Below are 18,495 nucleotides of genomic sequence, written 5' to 3'. Positions count from 1 at the left end.
TCTTCCCTTTTTGCACCCAACCAAAAGTATACGCCTTCCACTGTAAATGGGAATAAACGAGCCAGGGCTGTATCAAAGTATCCGTCGAAGTGATCAAACAGGTACATGTTTCTCGACCTGCAGTTGTCGCGTGAATCTTCCCAGGAGTTTGCAGCGCTCACCCAGAAAAGCTCTAACTTTCCGTAGTAGCAGCCTTACAAAATAAAAGATGCCATAAAAATACAGATCATGGATTTCTTTTTACTGAAATTCCCAGTGCAACGAAACTCGATAGAAGATGTCAAAATGTTTAGCGTGTGATATCAATCAAATTTGGTATCCGTGAGCCAAAATGCTTAACTGAACTGCATAAAATGAATCCTGACATGTCTTGACATAATCCACAGAAAATTCCTGTTTTTTGGATCACGTGCAAGCACATATCTAGACGTTTTGTCAGCGAGAACTTTATCAGCATCTTATACAGATATTTCGAAGTTTCTTTTCATTGGGTGATCTGTTTTTATCGTAAAAAATTCTTCATTCATAGAAATCTATGTCTCTGACCCGCCCAGTGCCCTGATTTCACTTTAGATACTGTCCTGCTGCAGAGTCAACAGTATTATGTTGTGGTGGATAATTGATTTATACAATTAGGAGCAGGAAAAGTTATTGATATACGACACATTCCCATGAAAAGTTTATATTCCACTTCACGTTAATTGTATATTGCGATTTCAGCCAGCCAAACGCTTTTATTATTATTTAGTTCTACATCTTTAATGCAAACAAAAAAATGGAAAAATTTGGGAAAAGGCTAAATCAGAAGAGACAAAAGTGTGCCCTTTAATTAGGAATATGATTATGTAATATTAGAACACCCAAAATCAACTCTTAATCATTTTTTGCTACAAATTCATTTAAACAGTTACCTTTGCAAAAAACATTTGACACTGTTTCTTGAGCAGCATTTGTGCAGTTCTTCTCTATCTGAAGGGAGAACCAGTCCTGCGTTTCACCCACTACCATCTCACTCTCTGATACCGTCCAGTAAGAGTTAGCTACCCGATCTTCATTTTTACAGTTAGTGCAAATCTAAAATAGTGTTATCATAAAATTATCAACGCTATAACTTTTTTTTCGCACGAATTCTTTTTAATTAAATCTGCGTGGTCTCCATTATCTAATAATCTTGGTTTATATTGATCTAAAAATTAAATGTTTGCTGATTATTTCTTTTTGCCAATCTTAAGGTTATCTCCGATCTCTGACATTTCTTCCTCTCTCCCTCAGCCTTTTAACTCTCGTTTTTTAATTTCCTCGCGTTAATGAACTGCGCTCAAGTACCTCCTGTTGATTTACATTGCTTACAAAAATACTCCCCTCTCATTGGGTGAGTCCAATAGGAATTCGGGCTTGTTTCTAATTCATCAAGAGATTGATTCAGCTCAACACAAGCGTCTAGGAAAAGTTATCTTCACATTGCGTCCCACACAATCGGGTCGCTGATTATCAGACAGTTCAACTAATTGCAGCGTTCAACTACGGAGCTCGCGACAACAGCATATTAGCTGATCCTCGTATGATGACAACAGAAAGTGACTGAACTGCTCTGTCGAAGGCAATGGATTGTCCCACTGACTGATAATTTCTGCTATCAGCTAACAACGACATGCGCAATAAGGCCTTCTTCAGAGTCCTCGACAGACCGCCCAAAACTTCAATTGCCAGCGGGACGAACATAATTCCTTGTTGAGCACAACTATTTTCATACTGAGCATATTTTCGATCTTCGGCAGCTTCAATTGCATAACCTGACTTCTCTGCCGCATGAGAAATAATGTTCGGTTGCAGAGAGGAAGTCACGGTTATGTCTAGAGCAGCAGATTGGCCAGATTTCCAACAAGGCAGATAGACGTCTCCTGGGCGTGAGTTGTTTTCCGCAATGAGATTGCGTTTTTCAATTACTGGAGACAAATTAGCTGCTGAACAGGCAGAAGCTATGCGATCGCGAATTCTATCGTGCCTTGAAATCGCATCTCCCCTTCCATGGCAGGCAACTGCATGGTCACCAAACGTGTCCAATGTACCTGACTTACAATAAGGACATTTTCTTTCTTGATCATAAACCGCGATCCCGAGCCTGTACTTGACACTGACTTGAAATTCCTTAGCTGAAAGGTGTAGACCTAGAGCGGGAATTGGAGGTGCAGCAAGCCATGCTCCCGAATGAGGCAGGCATAGTGATTGGAGTCTTGCATTTTCCCTAGTTGACGATTGATTTCTTATTAGGTCAGCAAGTTTTTCTTTATCAAGTGCTTCTTGGATCTTCTTTTGCGTGTGCGAAAGTAGATTGAACTGTTCCAGACTCTGTTGTAACTCTTTAAAAGTGTCACTTTCTGAGGGACGCCTACTTGTAATTTTGTTCACCAGCTCGTCTGAGGCTAAAAATGAGCCCACAAATGCACTTTTGTATTGCTGTTGTGACTGTCTGACGCCTAGTCCCGACAAACTGATAGGTAAGGAAGACTGTTGCCATGCGTCATCATCAATAATTGAGCCAATAATTTGATCCAACACTTCTCTTTGGCCGTCATCGAAACATTTCAATACTTCGAGCATCTCGTTTGATGGAGTGTTAGTTCGTAATGAGTATACTAGTTTCGGAGTTCCCAAACAGTAGCGAAGGATACCCAATGCACATTGAGGACCGTTGAGGTGATGTAAATTATTCAGCATAGATAAAATTTTTTGAACTCTCCTCTTCAGACAAGAAGCGACAAACTCTTTTGAACCAACTGCAGCACCCAGAATTTCAAAGCCGTTTCCCAAATTCCTTTTTACTGCCTGATCAATGGAGGGTAAATCTTTAATTGACCACAGCTCACATTTGTCTTTTCTCAAGATTAGGCCTCTCTCGGGGCCTTCATTGGCTAGGAGTTCAAGCGTTTGTTTGATCTGATCTTCAGAACCAGCAATAAACCCATCATCTAAGTACCAAGTGTGCTGTACCAAATCCAGAACTGAAGTCTTGATCTTCTGTATGATCGGCCATAACGTCAAGGAGAACAATAACGGTCCCAGCGGATCACCCTGCTGAACACCCGATTCACTTTGAATGATTGCATTGTTATAAAAGAGTGGTGTGTGCTGGGAGTAGCAAAAATTGGTGAAGGCGGCAATTCCTGGAATAAATTGATAAGTTGATTTTAATAAGTGTGATCGCTTGACTGAGTTAAAAGCGTTTTGGAAATCAATTTGAAGCACGCCTCCGTCCTTCTGAGCACTTACTATGTTATCGTATGTATTTTTGGACGAATGAATGATTGCCTCAGCGCCTCCGCTAATGCCGACTCCCAATTGCAAACTGTCAGATAGCTCAATTGCTTCTGATTTAGCTTCGCTTGCCAAACATTTTGCTATGAGGCGTCGCAACACTTCGCCAACTGCTATTGGACGCACCCCACCTTTCTTTTTGGATAAAGCCGTGAGTGAAGCGCAGCAGAGTGCTTTGGAAATAAGAACAGGAAAGAGACCCCTACTACCAAAGTTTACAAACTTTGTTATCACTTTCAGTGCAAACTCGGACCGATCAGGTGCAGTGCAGTCTACTGCGTGCTGAAGATGTTCTGGAAACATTTTAGAGGGACCGGCTGCAGTGTGTTTGCTGAATGTCTTAAGTTGTTCATAAACTGCGTTTTCACTAAACTGGAACGCATTGGATGCAATATCGTCAGGTAAACTGCGTCAGGTATCGGTTTTTTCGGGTGTAACTTTTCCAGTGCTTTGAATGTAGCTTTGTTATCGGGTGCGAGACCTTCAGAAAATAAAACTTTAGCAGCTCGGCCAAATTGGCCATGTAGGCACAACGTCTTCGCTCTGACCGATATTTCTTCAATGCTGTTAGTTCTCTGTCTTTTTGATTGTTTCAAGGAGACAGCTTCTGACCAAAGCTTCCCATATTCACCGGCGTTCCAACGATCAAAACGTTCTGCTAGACGTTGGTCTTGATTGCGCTTTTGCCTTTTGCCTCCGCGGTTACAAGCACGTAGAACGCATTTTGAAACCGCAAACAGTTTTGCCAATTTGTCTCGTTGTCTGGAGCCTCAACACATTCAAGAAGAATACCTGATAGCAGTTGAGACCATCTTGCTCTGAATTTGATAGGAACAAAGCGACAGGTTGGCACGTACGAACTCAATATTGTCAACACCTCTGGCAATTTGTTACTTTCTGACTTTATTGAGAGATCAACACGTTCAAAAAATGAGTTATTCAACTGACTGGAATCAGTTGAATCACAGGAGATCAGTAGATTGTCTATTTTATTTGAGAGGTCTGTGTTAATTTTCCGACGGCTGCGCGACTGCTCTTTGTATTTTGAGTACGCCCAAATTGATTTTGAATTGAACCAAGCGTCGTGCTCTGACCCCCAACCAAAATATCTTACTTTGGTGTACTGATCGCAGTTTTCTAGTACTTGAACTCTGTAGAGTTTATCTGCGGTATCTGGCAGAAAAAGAATTGTGCCTGCAGCTACGTGAAAACACTCTTTAACACAAACATTTTGCAACTCCTGGGTCAAACCCGTATGTATGTCTTCGCTGGTTTCAGGATTTTGTGGTTCGCTTTGTGTGCCTACATTCTCTAATTGCTTTGCACCACTCTCGTCGAAAATTGCATTTCTTAAGTTGTATTTCATTTTGAAAAAAAACACAGGTTGGGGGAACTAACTTTGGAAACTACCCCAACAAACAGAGACTGTTGTATGTTGTAAGACGATTGTTTTCACAGGCAAACCGCCCCAGAAAACTTGGGGGACAGACTGGGCTGGGGGGGTATTAGGAACAGTCTCACCGGATATTAGGCACTTCGTCTAGTCCCACAGACAGGACCCAAAAACAGTAAGCTTCTGTAATTTTCTCTTGTTTGCTTGTTGATTTCGCTTAGCGAGCTAACAAAGCTAACAACGCACGTGCCGAAAATTATCAAACAATTATCATACACATTGTTCACGCTGACAAGTGTAAAAAGTGATACGATCATAGTTCTGAATCGGTACTCAAATTAGACTTGCAATCAGACTTGTCCAGTTATGAAATTGACCTGATGTTAAGTCCAGGGGCTTTCTCACACCTATTCGTAAGTTTCAATTGGCTTTAAACGTGGTTCAAAAGAAGTCATATAAAAGTAGTAGACATGAGTTACGTCTTGTTGAAACATTTATGTCCAGATAAAAGAAGCAATGCTCCCTAAATTATGGCTCTGATCAAGCACCATTTAATATAAATGTGCATTTTTCCGCGGAATCTTGCAATATATTTCAAATCTTATACAAATACAACAAAACCAGCAAATTACAAGAGCTAACAGTAGTCGCTGTTATTCCTGAGGGAAGTCATACGAGTTTTTCTTATTCCAGTGAAACGAAGATTGATACACCTTGATAAGAAAAAAACATTGTAAGTCCTGCCAAGGACCTGATGGTACTCACTATAAAAATATCAAGCTTCCTACGAACTTGCAAGATCTTTGCAAGATAACCAAGAACGATTAACAATGACATCGCAAAACATACAAAGTTACAATACATAGAAAGAAACATTATACAATATTTAGTACGAATTCTTACGATTCAGCATAATTTGTCACCGAATATAAAGAATTATCAACAACTGTCGGAAAACTTAGCTCCCCTTAGTTTACAAACCAACAAGGCGGCTCGGTAATGTGGGTACGCACATAATGTTCCGACCCCGCTCATCCACATTCTTGACGTAATTAACTACCAAATGATGAAGAGATAGAAAACTTTTAAAAAAACATACCCATCGTTCAATAAACAAGCAATGAAATACGATTATGCCACGCTAGCGGGCCGATAAAAATTGTTGATAATAGAACTACTAGAAATGACAATAATAAAATCGAACAACAAACATTTACGACCATAACTCGATGTCTATAATAAAAAAAAATCATAACAAAATCAAACTCGCATCACATAAAAACCAAAACAAAACAAATTAAGCTATACTTCATTAGAAAAAATACGAAACTTGTGACTGGTTAGCAGGTCGACAAAAAAGAGCAATAAGGTGCGAAGCTCAAAAACAATTTTCCTTTTTTGAAAACAATTAAATTCACAGTTATTAAAGTTATTAGATATCAACTGAAATCACTAAAATGTTCATTTATATCTATATAGGAAGTAATTGAGACATGTCATTATCCAATGTTCGATTGCGCAAAATGTCAAAGCCAATGGGATCAGCAATTATTGTTATAATTTAAAAACAAACCAAAAATCCATTGAAAAGTCCAACTATAGAAAAATCTAAAATTTTCTGAAATCTCGTAGTAGCAGTAGTAACAAAGCCAAGAAACATATGTTTGAAGCTGAAACCGTTAAAAAGAATAGTTTATAGCTCAATTGATACAGGTTATGAACTATGTTTACAGTGACTGAGCTACAAATCGACCGAAAAACTAAAAAACTCAAAAACCCAAATTTACTTTGAGAACAAATATTTTCAAAAGTCATAAGAGACTTAGGATTACAATATATAGCGAAGGAATAAGTTTCAACACCTCAGGAATCCAATTGGGCCTGTTAATAATAAGACTAAGTCACGAGCCCATAGAAATTTAAATACATAAAGAAGCAAAAATTTCAGAAAGTTTTGCGACATAACACTGTTCAAGGCACTATAATTATAAGATATTACCTGCAAGAACTGTACATCGTCATTTTCTCTTCATCTTAACATCAATGAGTCTTCCTTATAGAAGGACTACTCAAAAGCAGAAAGAAACGCAAAAATTGAACAATAAAGAAATCTTGAAAACTTTTTATTGAACTAAATGGTCAAAGCAATCAGTCACAACGTATAAACAGGCGTAGAAAATGTTTGAATCAACAAAAGCAACTCAGACTTCTAATGAGTGAGATTGAGTTTCATGTTGACGAAAATGAAAGCAAAAAAGGAGACAGATGAAATTTTTTTTTTAATTTGATTGGAAAGTCATTAGAACAACCAACTATAGATTTATATCCATAATTAGGTTAGGTTATACGTCTTGGGGAAGCAATTGAGATCTATTGGTATCGGCTATGTGGCGTAAAACAACGAAAAGAAAGGCAAAAATAGGCAAAATCGGAAAACCCCACAACGTTTCTTGAGATAAAGGTGTCTCAGCGCAAAAAGCAAAAACTAAGCAACAAAAAACAATTAACGTATCCAAATACGCTTTTTCACAACTTTGCGCATAATCCCTACAGTGCCTTTCTTTAAATTGACTTGTCAATAATGAGATAATTCGACAAGGAAAGAAAAAGAACTCATATAAAATATGCAATTATGATCAAAAACAAATGAAAAATTGAAGACGAGTAGTAATAAAATAAAAACTATTAGTTGAAGATAAAACCAATACCAACATTAACGTTTTACTCACAAGAAATCAGTCATTTTTTGCCTGTTTTTTGTGATAGTGCGCCCGAAGTTGAGAGAAATAAAATAAAATATTGGCAAAGTTCTAAAATTCACCGATTCTTTCTCAAAACAAATATATTAAGTCATAATAGACGTTAGATAACAACTGAAAAATGTCTAGGTTCTTTCACAAATCTTGAATGCTAACTGGATCCTTGATTGGGGACACTTAGTGATTGGGCTACAAAAAGTATAATGTGATAAGATTTCAAAAGGAACCAAAAATATGAAAACTATCCAAAAAATTAAAAATTATGAAGACCAGTGGCATTGAAGTCTTAAAACTATAAGGTAGAAGATAAAACCTGAAAACATAATAATTTTGTATGCAGTAGGAAAAAAAGGGGGCCCTATCACTACTGATACTGACTAACAGTTCACGAACTAAAGTTTAATATTGGTTAATGTTCAGAAAGAATTTTCGAAAAAATATTTTCGAATTATTGACACCCATTAAAATCACTAGCCTTCAACGGAAGTCAAAAAATATGCTCACGTATAACACGATGTATGGAAAATGACTTTTGTTTTTCATAGGTAATCAATAAGACATCACAAAAAGTCTTATGACCATCAAAACAACAACAAAGTAGGCAAAAACAAAAAATTCAGTAGGAAAATGGGAGAAAGTGTCGGAGCCAATTAAAAGATAAGTTTTTCTCTGAAAACTTCATTGATGATCCACTGAACGTCATTTCTTAACCAATAGAAGCTATCAAAATTTGGATATTGTGGTAGGAGTTCAAAAGAAACCAAAAATACGAAAATTTCCAAAAATCTAAAAAAAAATTTTGAAATCTTGTCATTGAAGTCGTAGAACCAATAGTTACAAGATAAAACCGCTAAACAGATTTAATTTGGTTGCAGTAGAAGAAAAGGGGGTCCTGTCACTACTGAGACTGACTAACAGTTCACGAAAAAATGTTTATGGTTACTGTTCAGAAAAATTTTTTGAAAAATGATTTTCAAAGTCTTAACACCCATTAAAATCACTAGCTTTCAACGAAAGTCAATAAATCCGCTCAAGTTTAACCCGATGTGAGTAAAATGACGTTTGTTATTCATAGGTAATCAATAACACATCACAATAAGTCTTATGACTATGAAAACAACAACAAAAACAGACAAAAACCAAAAAATCAGTAGAAAAGTGCAAGAAGAAAGTGTCGAAACCATTTATGCCATAACTTTTTCACTGAAAATTTTATCAGTGATCCACTGAACGTATTTTCTAAGCCCATAGTAGCTATCAATTTTTGGATAATGTGATATGAGTTCAAAAGTAACCAATAATACGAAAATAACTTAAAAAAAAACTTAAAAAAAATTGAGATCTTGTGTCATTGAAGTCATATATCCAATAGTTAGTAGATAAACCTTCTAACCAGATCAGATAAAATTTGGGTACAGTAGGAAGGAAGAGTGTCCTGTCATTTTTGAGACTGACTTACAGTTCACGAAAATCAGTTTATGATTGGTTAATTTTTAAAAAAAAATTTCAAAAAATTATTGTTAAAGTCTTAACAGCGAATAGCTGTCCACTCAAAACACTGTATATGTTCACTTAATGCTCAATACAGAACATATTGCACCTTTAGTCAATTAGTTCTTGTCATAGAACTCCAGAAAATTAGTAATTCTTCGAAAAGAAAATCAAATTTTCGTTTAAAATTACGAAAACTCAGTGTCGACGACAAAAAAAACATGAGCAATTCCTTGAAAACGATTTTTTTGTTCGTTGGGCTTCATTTGACGGTAAATTGAGGTTAAAGGAACCTCAATATGGAAAGTGACTAGTCTCTGGGTCACATAAAAAACAAAAAAAACCTGAAAACTTTTCTATAAAAGAGCTCTCAATCGGAATTCGATTTTTTGATGAACTTCACTATGAGACCAGAACTAGTCTTTTTATCGCCTTCAGTCTATTAGGAAAACACAATTGGTTCAGTTTGTGGCTTGAAATGTAATTTTGAAATACTATTTTTTATAGGAAAAATTATAATTTGAAGAAAAATTTCACTAAAAGTGAACAAAATCATGCCAAATATCCCGTGTTCACACAAAACTTCAATCCTCGATAACTCCTCGAAAAGAACGAAATTGAAAAAAAATCTTTTCAATTTTGACTTCTACGCTGGATGAGCTTTTTAATGATACCACTCACATTTCTCTACGATGAATATATCGATCGGCCAAAATTGACTGAACAAAAAAAACCATTTGATTATATAGTTCCTCCCCCCACAAGTGGGTCGGAACAACAATTGAGCCTAGTTTTATGAGTATAATGAAACTTTTAGGTAGATCCAAGCTCGGTGTGTACATAGTAGAAACCTTATACAGAACCGCACCACAGAGATGTCCCACACTAGGGTCCCATAAAAAACCAAAAAATTATAAATTAATCATAATCAAAGACAAACAGTACTAACGGAAAATTTCCGTTCTCCTTTTGAGGAACATTAAGGCGTTTGTAGCAAGTACAGTAACTAGAATGATATAAAACCAAAAGAAAAAAGAAGTTAATATTTTTGCAACACTTTAAGACGTCCATTGCCCTCTTAATGTGTATTAATTATTTGATTATAAAAAAATTCGTTTCGAGTTTGAAAAGTTCCACTGGTCCGCTTTACCCTCATTTTGTACTGTGAGTTCACAGGAAATTTTTCCTGGGCCGAGATACAGCGAACAGCGATCGAAGATGACAAAGTTTATATCAAGATTTATCAAAATTTTATCAACAGCTGACACGAATTTTTCATGGTTTATCTTGATAGGATTTTATCAAGATTTACCTCAAAAAGGTGGCATTTCAAGTGCTTGGCAAGATTTTGCAAGAGATTCTATGATCAGGTATGCATTATCAAGGTGCATCAATTTTCAATTCACTCGGATTGCATAAACTGAGACTGAAGATATCAACTGAACAACTTCAAAATCTACTTTACTTCAAGTGTTTATATCACTAAAGGCTAAAAGAAGTGAATTATTGAATTGTTTGGGTATAAACATTCATTTGTCAATTTTAATGCCCAAAATAAACCATCTCAGGCCAAAATGCGGTTTTCAGGTCGCTTGGGACCCGGAGTCTGTATACTCTTGATGTAGGCGTTTAGAACTAGCCTGTTCAAATTAGCCATGAAACACCATTAAGCAAACAAATTGTGTATTTTTCAAATGTTATTATTTTCTATCTTTAATTATCTATATATATATATATATATATATATATATATATATATATATATATATAAATTATTTTGAACGCTTTTGTTCTCAGTCATGTTCAATATTCTTCTGTTTTACTTGCAACCATCAATCAAAATCATCTAACGACATTAGAAAAGCAGTTAAATTGGGCCATCAAAGCTTGTTTTCACAGACAGAAATTTGACTCATCCTCAGATCTTAAAATGAACCTTGGTATACTACCTATTTCTTTGCTTTTTGATTACAGGGCTGCCACTTACTGCCATAGAATAAAAAGAAGCCTGCCTTCTCAAACTCAGCTTTGAAATTACCAACCGCAAGTTTTTATATACACGAGCGAACTCAAAAAATTTTTACCCAGACAATTTCAAAATGCAATTTGCATGAAAAAAGAATTATTAAAAGAGGTATTCTACAGCACAATTCTTTCCCAAGAAATTATTTGTCAATGTCATACAGTCTTGCAAAGAAGAAATATAAGCTGTTTTTTCTTAATGAATACAAGAAGGACCCAAATAAAACCCAACATGGACCAATTACTTGGAAACATTTTAAATTCAATTAAATTTCTTTCTGTTTTGCATTAAATTTATGTTACTGTCGTCCCTCCCCTCCAATACAAGTGACTTCTCTATTGGATCGATATTTTATTTATTATAAATTATTAGTTTCTCTTTTGTAATTATCAATATTTTACACTGCCCATCTCTGTAAATTTTACTATGACTGAAACATTTACAGATATTAGGAGAAATACAGTGTTCCTTTATATATATATATATATATATATATATATATATATATATATATATATATATATTCTTAATATCATTTTTCTCTAGCAAACCTTTATTAATAAAATCTTCATCTCCAGTGTTTTGTACCTTACTGTTAGGGTAAAAAGTTTGTAGTTTCAGCATAAAGTGCGAAAAGTCAAACAAGTTTCCAGCTAAAAAGAACGGAAAGCATTTTTTCCTACTGATATGATGCATTTGGTGGTAATTTGCTGTTGATATGTCGTATACGTTATGTAATAAACGACTAATTTTGAATTTTTGATGAATTATTTTTTTCTAATTTGATTAGTTTTAATGAGTGTCCAAAGTGCAAAACAACCGACATACTTTTTTTAGCAAAAGTTAAAACTGATGAGCAATTGATTCACAGTATCTTCAAAAGCAATTAACCGCAATTTTGAAGAGTAACTTCAGAAAACAGATCGATCTGAGTGGAAAACTAAAGATCTGACCTTTAAACCACCAATTATCATGAGATCACTAACTTTTTTATGCTGAACAAAATGGCTGGAAAATGAGCAAAAATACTAAATTCTAAAAGGGAGGTAAACTTCCAGAACACTGGGAGAAATTTGATGCCCAATTAATTGTCCATAGTTCCAATCAAAAGTGATGGTGCTTTTTTGTTCAAATTTTGCAGCCACAGACGTTGTGAAGTACTAAAACAACTCAAATTAAGGAGCTCACAAATTTTTAATATTGTAACATTTTTTCAAATGTTTTTTATGAATGTCATATATTATAGAAAAAAACACTTCTGGAAAGAACTAACGTCAAAGATTGGATCACTCCTGCTGCATGTATCAAAAAGTCCCACATATGTACATTTCGAATCATTTGCAATGTCTTCACGTGACACGAAATGATCCTGCACACTTGCCCAGTTTAGTTCACATATCCACTCTCGGCAGAAGTTGTACGAGACACACCTGGGCTCTTCACTACACGCAATTGCACAGCTTTTCCTGTTAAATGTTTCTCAATTCACGACTCTCTCCTTCTCTATAAACTTAATAACGTATGAAAAGTTAAAATTTTTCATGCAGAATTTATGGCATGACAAAGTAGTGAATTAAGTGATTTCCGTGTGAAAAAATTTAACAGAAAATTAGATTGCTGTTACCTATCAGAGAGCTGTTTCTAATTTGATAGTTAGTTGGCAAACAACTATTACCTGTACGAGGTTTTAGATGATCTGATGTGGTGATTAGTGAGGTGTGTAAATGGGCGAAAATCATTAAACGGGCGCAATTTATAACCAGTTGGTTGTAATGACGAGCAACGCCCGATTGTTATTAACTCCAGCAGAATTATAAGTGATATCAACAAACGATACATCAAAACGCCACTTAGATTCCGAATAATAACTTTATAATACTAAATTTTTGTGAACATTTTTTTGCCTTACAACAGGAAGCTAAACTTCTGCATATTTTAATTTGTTCTCTTGATTTCCGAACGGAATTGCTCAAGTCTTCAAAGCTAAAAGAAAATGAACAAAAACATTTGATTGGCTAAAAAATAACTTTATATAATATGAAAACACAAAAAAATATGAGCGTTTTTATACATTAGTTATATAGCTTCAAAGATATAGCACAAATAGTTGCAAAAATAGAGGGACATTCTGTATGAGGTATGGATAAGAAAGAGAAAACCAACCGATAACAAAGAAGACAAACAAAGTCACAAGAACAGTAATCAAATGAAATTTGTTTTTGTAATTTTTGGCAAGCATCCTTAACTCACTTTACTACTTAAAAGAATCCACTTATTTGCCCGTGAACTTTTCAACTCTTGCGCTGGGCGTACATCGATCTTCAAATTTGCCTATTATTCCATTAAATTTTTGTACACTACTTGCATTTCTTTATAGATTCTAATCTGGGTCGGCAAATTTTGCCAAAAACCCTTACCAGAAATGCGCTTATTTTTCAAAAATTTAAGCCAAAGTTTTGCATTATTGTGCGCTGAAACAAATTGAATTACTTTCAAAAAAGTGCTGGAACTTTGCATGAGTTTTTATAGATCAACGGTTCTGTGAGAAATGCGCTGATCATTCAGCGCAATAAATACAATTGCTGCTTTTCAATGCATTTCGTACAAACCGCTAATTATCATTGTACAATCATTGTATAGTTTATTTAAATAGTAAGATATTCGGTAATTAAGGCTAAAATGCATTGAAATGTATTGAAATTTTTTTAACGCGCTGAAATTTGAGCGCCTTTCTTACAAAGTTGATCTTAATTCAACGTAATTTTATGCAAGGATTGTGACCTGCGTTTCTGAAAATTTCCGCCAATTCATCTTTTCTCAACACATTCAGCGCCTTTCTTGCAAAATAATGCGTAAACTGGCGCTGAAATTTGACCCGGGATGCACAATAGCAGTTTTTTTCTTGCAAAAAAGTTTACAGTTTGGTTCAATCATCTGACTGCTTGGGGCTCTGCCTCTGTTTCGCTCCTCTGCGAATGTTCAAAAAACTTTTTCGAGGATGTTTTTCGAGCTTTACTTCGTCACGATACACAAAAGATTGCAATCAGTTTCACGTATGTTCTGCTGAGAAATCGCAAAATCAATTGAATTAATCTTTCCCATTTATTGATAACCGTAAGGACGGATTTACGTGTCATAGTATTTCAGCGTTTGAGAAGACAATATCCAAAACAAGCATTACTACCTGATTAAATAATCTGCTAAAAATGTTAATTCCCGACTACCCAGAGCGCCAACTGACTGCCCTATTTCTGGAGAGTATTTATAGCCATCAGCCTTGTCGATGGCCAAACTCTACATCCGACAGCCTCTGGCCAGTTTGCAGCGTAACTAGTGTTCAGAATTTACATAGTTATTACAGACTATACATAGTACAGAAAGTCGGCAACGGAAATTTCAAAAATCATTTATTCAAAACTTTCAAAGTGACGGCCGTCTCATAACCAAGAGCTGGAACCATATTATGAGTTGCAACTTTACCAAGGTTTGGAACTAACTTCGAAGTAGATCGATAGTTTGTACTTGCCAATTGTACTACTGTCGCTTTGGAGCTGCCTTTGGGGGCAGGGGTTGGGGATTTAAGTTTTGTTTGTGCAGTTAGGTCACTTGAAAGTTCAATAGTGTCCTGTGTGACAGAATAGTACTCATGGGTCTTTAAAAGTTGTGTATTTCAGAGGTCGTTGCTCTTAAAAAATGTTTTGGAAAAATGTTCCAGTTGTGTTTGATCGCGGATTTTGTGAGCACGTCATCAGAAATTATCGTTGAATTGTATGTGGAAGAATCTGTTATCAAATTCAACTCTCCAATTCAGCTATCCATCACGGATCTTTAAACCTCACTAGTCCATCGGTTGGTACGATTTTTTCATATGTTTCCCTGGACCCGCAACCGCTGGAGTTGTTCGACAGCGTGATGTCGCGAAAGAGTGCATGAGGTGGTCAAATCAGGTGGCGAACGAAGACGTGAGGGTTTCCAATGTACCTTTTGCAATCAGGAGTTGACCGAAAATTATGTCATAGCACGTTATATTGCAAGAGTGCTCGAGTGCTCAATTAAACCACAACATTGCGAATTGTGCCCGTTTTGCACAATTTTCCCTGCCAACCTCAAACAGCATTATGATTGAGGGCAGAAGGCAATCAGAGCTGGCCAGATAGCGGGCAGTCGTCGGTAATTAACGCTGGCCATACAGAGGGCTGGCAACTCTGGGAAGATAATTAATGACTCAAAAGGGGGCTAAGTACAGACTGTACACCTCAAAATGTGAAATAAACAAAGAAATGCATATAAAAATAAAAGAATGCTTTTTCAATGATTCATCACTCTTTTAAACTCTGAGTATCCTCTGGGAGCATTTTACTGATCTATTCAACTTAAGGTTATAATGCATTTGTTTGAAATCTAATAACAATAAATGAAGATACATCAGGGAGCTCCGAAACAAGAATAACCATCGATAGATGCAATTAAGAACATTTCCTTCCTATTAGAACAATTTTTTGCTTTTTGCCCTTAAACTGCATAAAAGAAGGCTTTGAAGCCGTAATCGAAATAGAGTTTGGTTGTATCAAACAAAGACAACCACATTTTAGCAGCTGGGTTTCCAGCTTTCACATGTGGAACATCAGAGCTCGAACTCATCCATGGTATCACGTTTGTTTCTCAATGAACGGTGGCAAGTTTTTTTGTCGAACATGCATAGCAATATTGCGATCAGACGGGATGAGAGACCAGACGAAAGTGACCTCTGATCAGACGCAAGTCCAGCGCACACGGTGTGTTTTCAGACCAAAATTGCGGGGTCTGAAATTTGGTTCGAGCACAATAGTATGATGAGCGGTCACTTCGAGGTTGAGAGACCAGACGAAAGTGACCTCTGATCAGACGCAAGTCCAGCGCACACGGTGTGTTTTCAGACCAAAATTGCGGGGTCTGAAATTTGGTTCGAGCACAATAGTATGATGAGCGGTCACTTCGATCTGGGAATGATCTGATCAGAGGTCTTTTCTGGATGGTTTTGGTCTGATCAGAGGTCATTTCCGTCTGAAATTGTTTCACCAGAGAGGACTTAAGGGCACATTAGTCTGATCAGAGAAGATTTCGAGCGCAATTGGGTTTTATCAGAGACTATTTCGAGCAAATTTTTTTCTTCAATTTTTCTCAAAACTCTGCCAGGAGGCAACAAAAAAGCAGCATTCTGATCAGAGACACACCTAGAGTCCGAGGGCTCTGATCAGAACCAAAAGGGTCCAGCTGATAGCAAATGCCGGTCCCCTTACGAGGAAATTTTGATTAATTGTCGACCACGACGATTCATACGGAAAGCTGTCTAAGTTCATCCATTAAGTCAAAATTATGCACTGATGGTACACTAAATAAAATTTTTCCTCAACATTTGGGTTTTGTTCTCATTAGCAATACTTTTAGAATTGATTTTTCTTTAGATGAATTTAATAGGGCAAACGTTTATGGAAAGATACATATTATAGCAAAACTAAAGAGAATCGTTCATGGTGAAAATCATTCACTGATGAGACTATTTTGAGATCCGCTGAGTCTGATCAGAGGCTATTTCGAGCGCACAATACTCTGATGAGGAATGACTTTCGATTGCACAATAGTCTGATAAAAAGTAATTTTGAGCGCACAAACGTGTGGACAATGTTCTATGTATATTCTGGGCTATGATCGCACAATCGTACGGACAATGGTCTCATTTCGGTCTGAACAGAGGTCTTTTTCATCTGGTAAGGTCTGATCAGAGTCAACTCCAAGCGCACTCAGAGCGCACACGGTGTTTTGAGCGCACTTCAGTCTAATCAGTGGACACTTTGGTCTGGGATAGTCTGATCAAAGGTTACTTTCGTAAGAGGTCTTCTGATCAGGTCTTCTCTTACCTTCTGATCAGAGGTCACTTCCCGATGATACCTCAACTTGGGCTACCATGGTAGACTAAGGTGCACTTAACGCGAATATAGAGTACTCCTGGTAATGAAGAATACCTTTTTTTGCCTGCGCAAAATTGATTTTTCTGATTTTCTTTGAATTAAAAGGGAAACCTGCAAAAAGTTTATTTACTTGTGAAATACTCTCTTGTCATCTTTTGTTTGTTGCTGGCTATATTTTCCAAAACAAGAATGGAGCCCACGAAAAGACTCAAACCGATTTGTCGGATGGATGTTGATCCACGAAATTTTTATAGGCAGGGGAACCTCTGGCCACTCATCATAAAACTAAAATTTTGAGAGCTTCAGTTTTATGCTAAAAAAACATTCGACAACTTTTGATAACTGTTCCGTCAGATTGTGTGTTGCATTTCATTCAAAAGAAAAAAAGGAAAAAAAATACGAGCGGGCTGCAGATCAGCAAGATAGTTCAAGTTATACAAAAGGATGGTTTTTCTGAACACATCGCGAAAGGCAGCGCGCAATAAATTCTGGATATTCTATTCATTTTTCAATCTCACTTAGTTGAAAAGTATCAAACGGAGGGATAGCCTCTGTAGTGATTTCTTTCTGTTTAATTTTCTGTTGTGATCTCTTTCTCCTTTAGTTTTTCTCTCTTGAAATTTTTTATGATGTCTTTCAACCAACTCTTTGTCGGATTCCTTTAACAGTTGACGTCAACTTTTGTTTTGAGTCTAAGCAATGTGATGCTTTAAGACTGCAAAACTAGGTAAGAACTTAAAATAAAATTGTTGGCGAGTTTTTTTTACTTTATTTGAATTTCCTTTTATCTGCCGTTGTCTGATTCTTTCATACATTGGACACTAATAATTCGTAATATCAATTATTAAGTTTAAATTCGAATAATTTTCTCTCTTTTTGAACTGAAGAATATGCGGCTGCAATTTTGAATCAAAAAGAAGTGGTGTGGTTCAAAAAAATTCTGTATGCAGAACTACTTTTTCCTTTTTTCAATTGGTTGAAGCCCTGGTTCTGAAGTTTTTGTCTTTTGTGCCCGTGCAGTGTCCATGGGTTAACGCCCACGACCCAAGCAAGCTCTGATCAGGCCACGTACAGACTTTGGTCTCTGATCAGACCGTGGCAGACCAAAATAACCTCTGATCAGACTTTCAAGCGAACCCAGGAAAAGTGCGATCTTTGTGCGACAAAACCACTTCAGATTAAACATTGCTAGAACAATGCCAGCTGCGGTCAGACACAACTTTCGGTGCAATATTTGTGCGACTCAATTTTTTTTTATAAGAAATTGGTGCAATCAACGCTCCTTCCGATCAGACCCCAGCTTATGCCCTCCCTCGGATACGACCATTCCTCAATACTTGTTAAAACCACATGGAAAATGTATAAATAATGCAAATCCAACCTACTGTTCTCAACGTTACAATATATACCTATAAGATCATATTCAAGTTTAAGGTTAGAACAAAGCTAATTGATGAAATTATAAACAAGCTCATTGTGAACTGCTTAAAATTACGCTGCTGAGTCACCAAAACTGTGGTGAAAATCCTGTAGTCAGACAAAAATGGTCACTGAAAGCTCTGTGAT

The 18,495-nt window shown here is 36.4% G+C and overlaps 1 protein-coding gene across 1 annotated transcript; it reads right to left on the bottom strand.

The window, feature by feature from the left end:
• Positions 1-1,521: 1,521 nt before the first annotated feature.
• LOC142358519 (uncharacterized) lies at positions 1,522-3,618 on the bottom strand. Its single transcript, XM_075409913.1, has one exon. The coding sequence runs from the start codon at positions 3,616-3,618 to the stop codon at positions 1,522-1,524; it is 2,097 nt and encodes a 698-aa protein (XP_075266028.1).
• Between the last annotated feature and the right edge of the window lie 14,877 nt (positions 3,619-18,495).

Source organism: Convolutriloba macropyga, unplaced genomic scaffold (assembly GCF_964194025.1).
Source record: "Convolutriloba macropyga unplaced genomic scaffold, txConMacr16.3 SCAFFOLD_4846, whole genome shotgun sequence".
NCBI lineage: Eukaryota > Metazoa > Xenacoelomorpha > Acoela > Convolutidae > Convolutriloba > Convolutriloba macropyga.
Note: the sequence above shows the minus strand (reverse complement) of the source record. Positions and strands in the feature narration are given on the sequence as shown.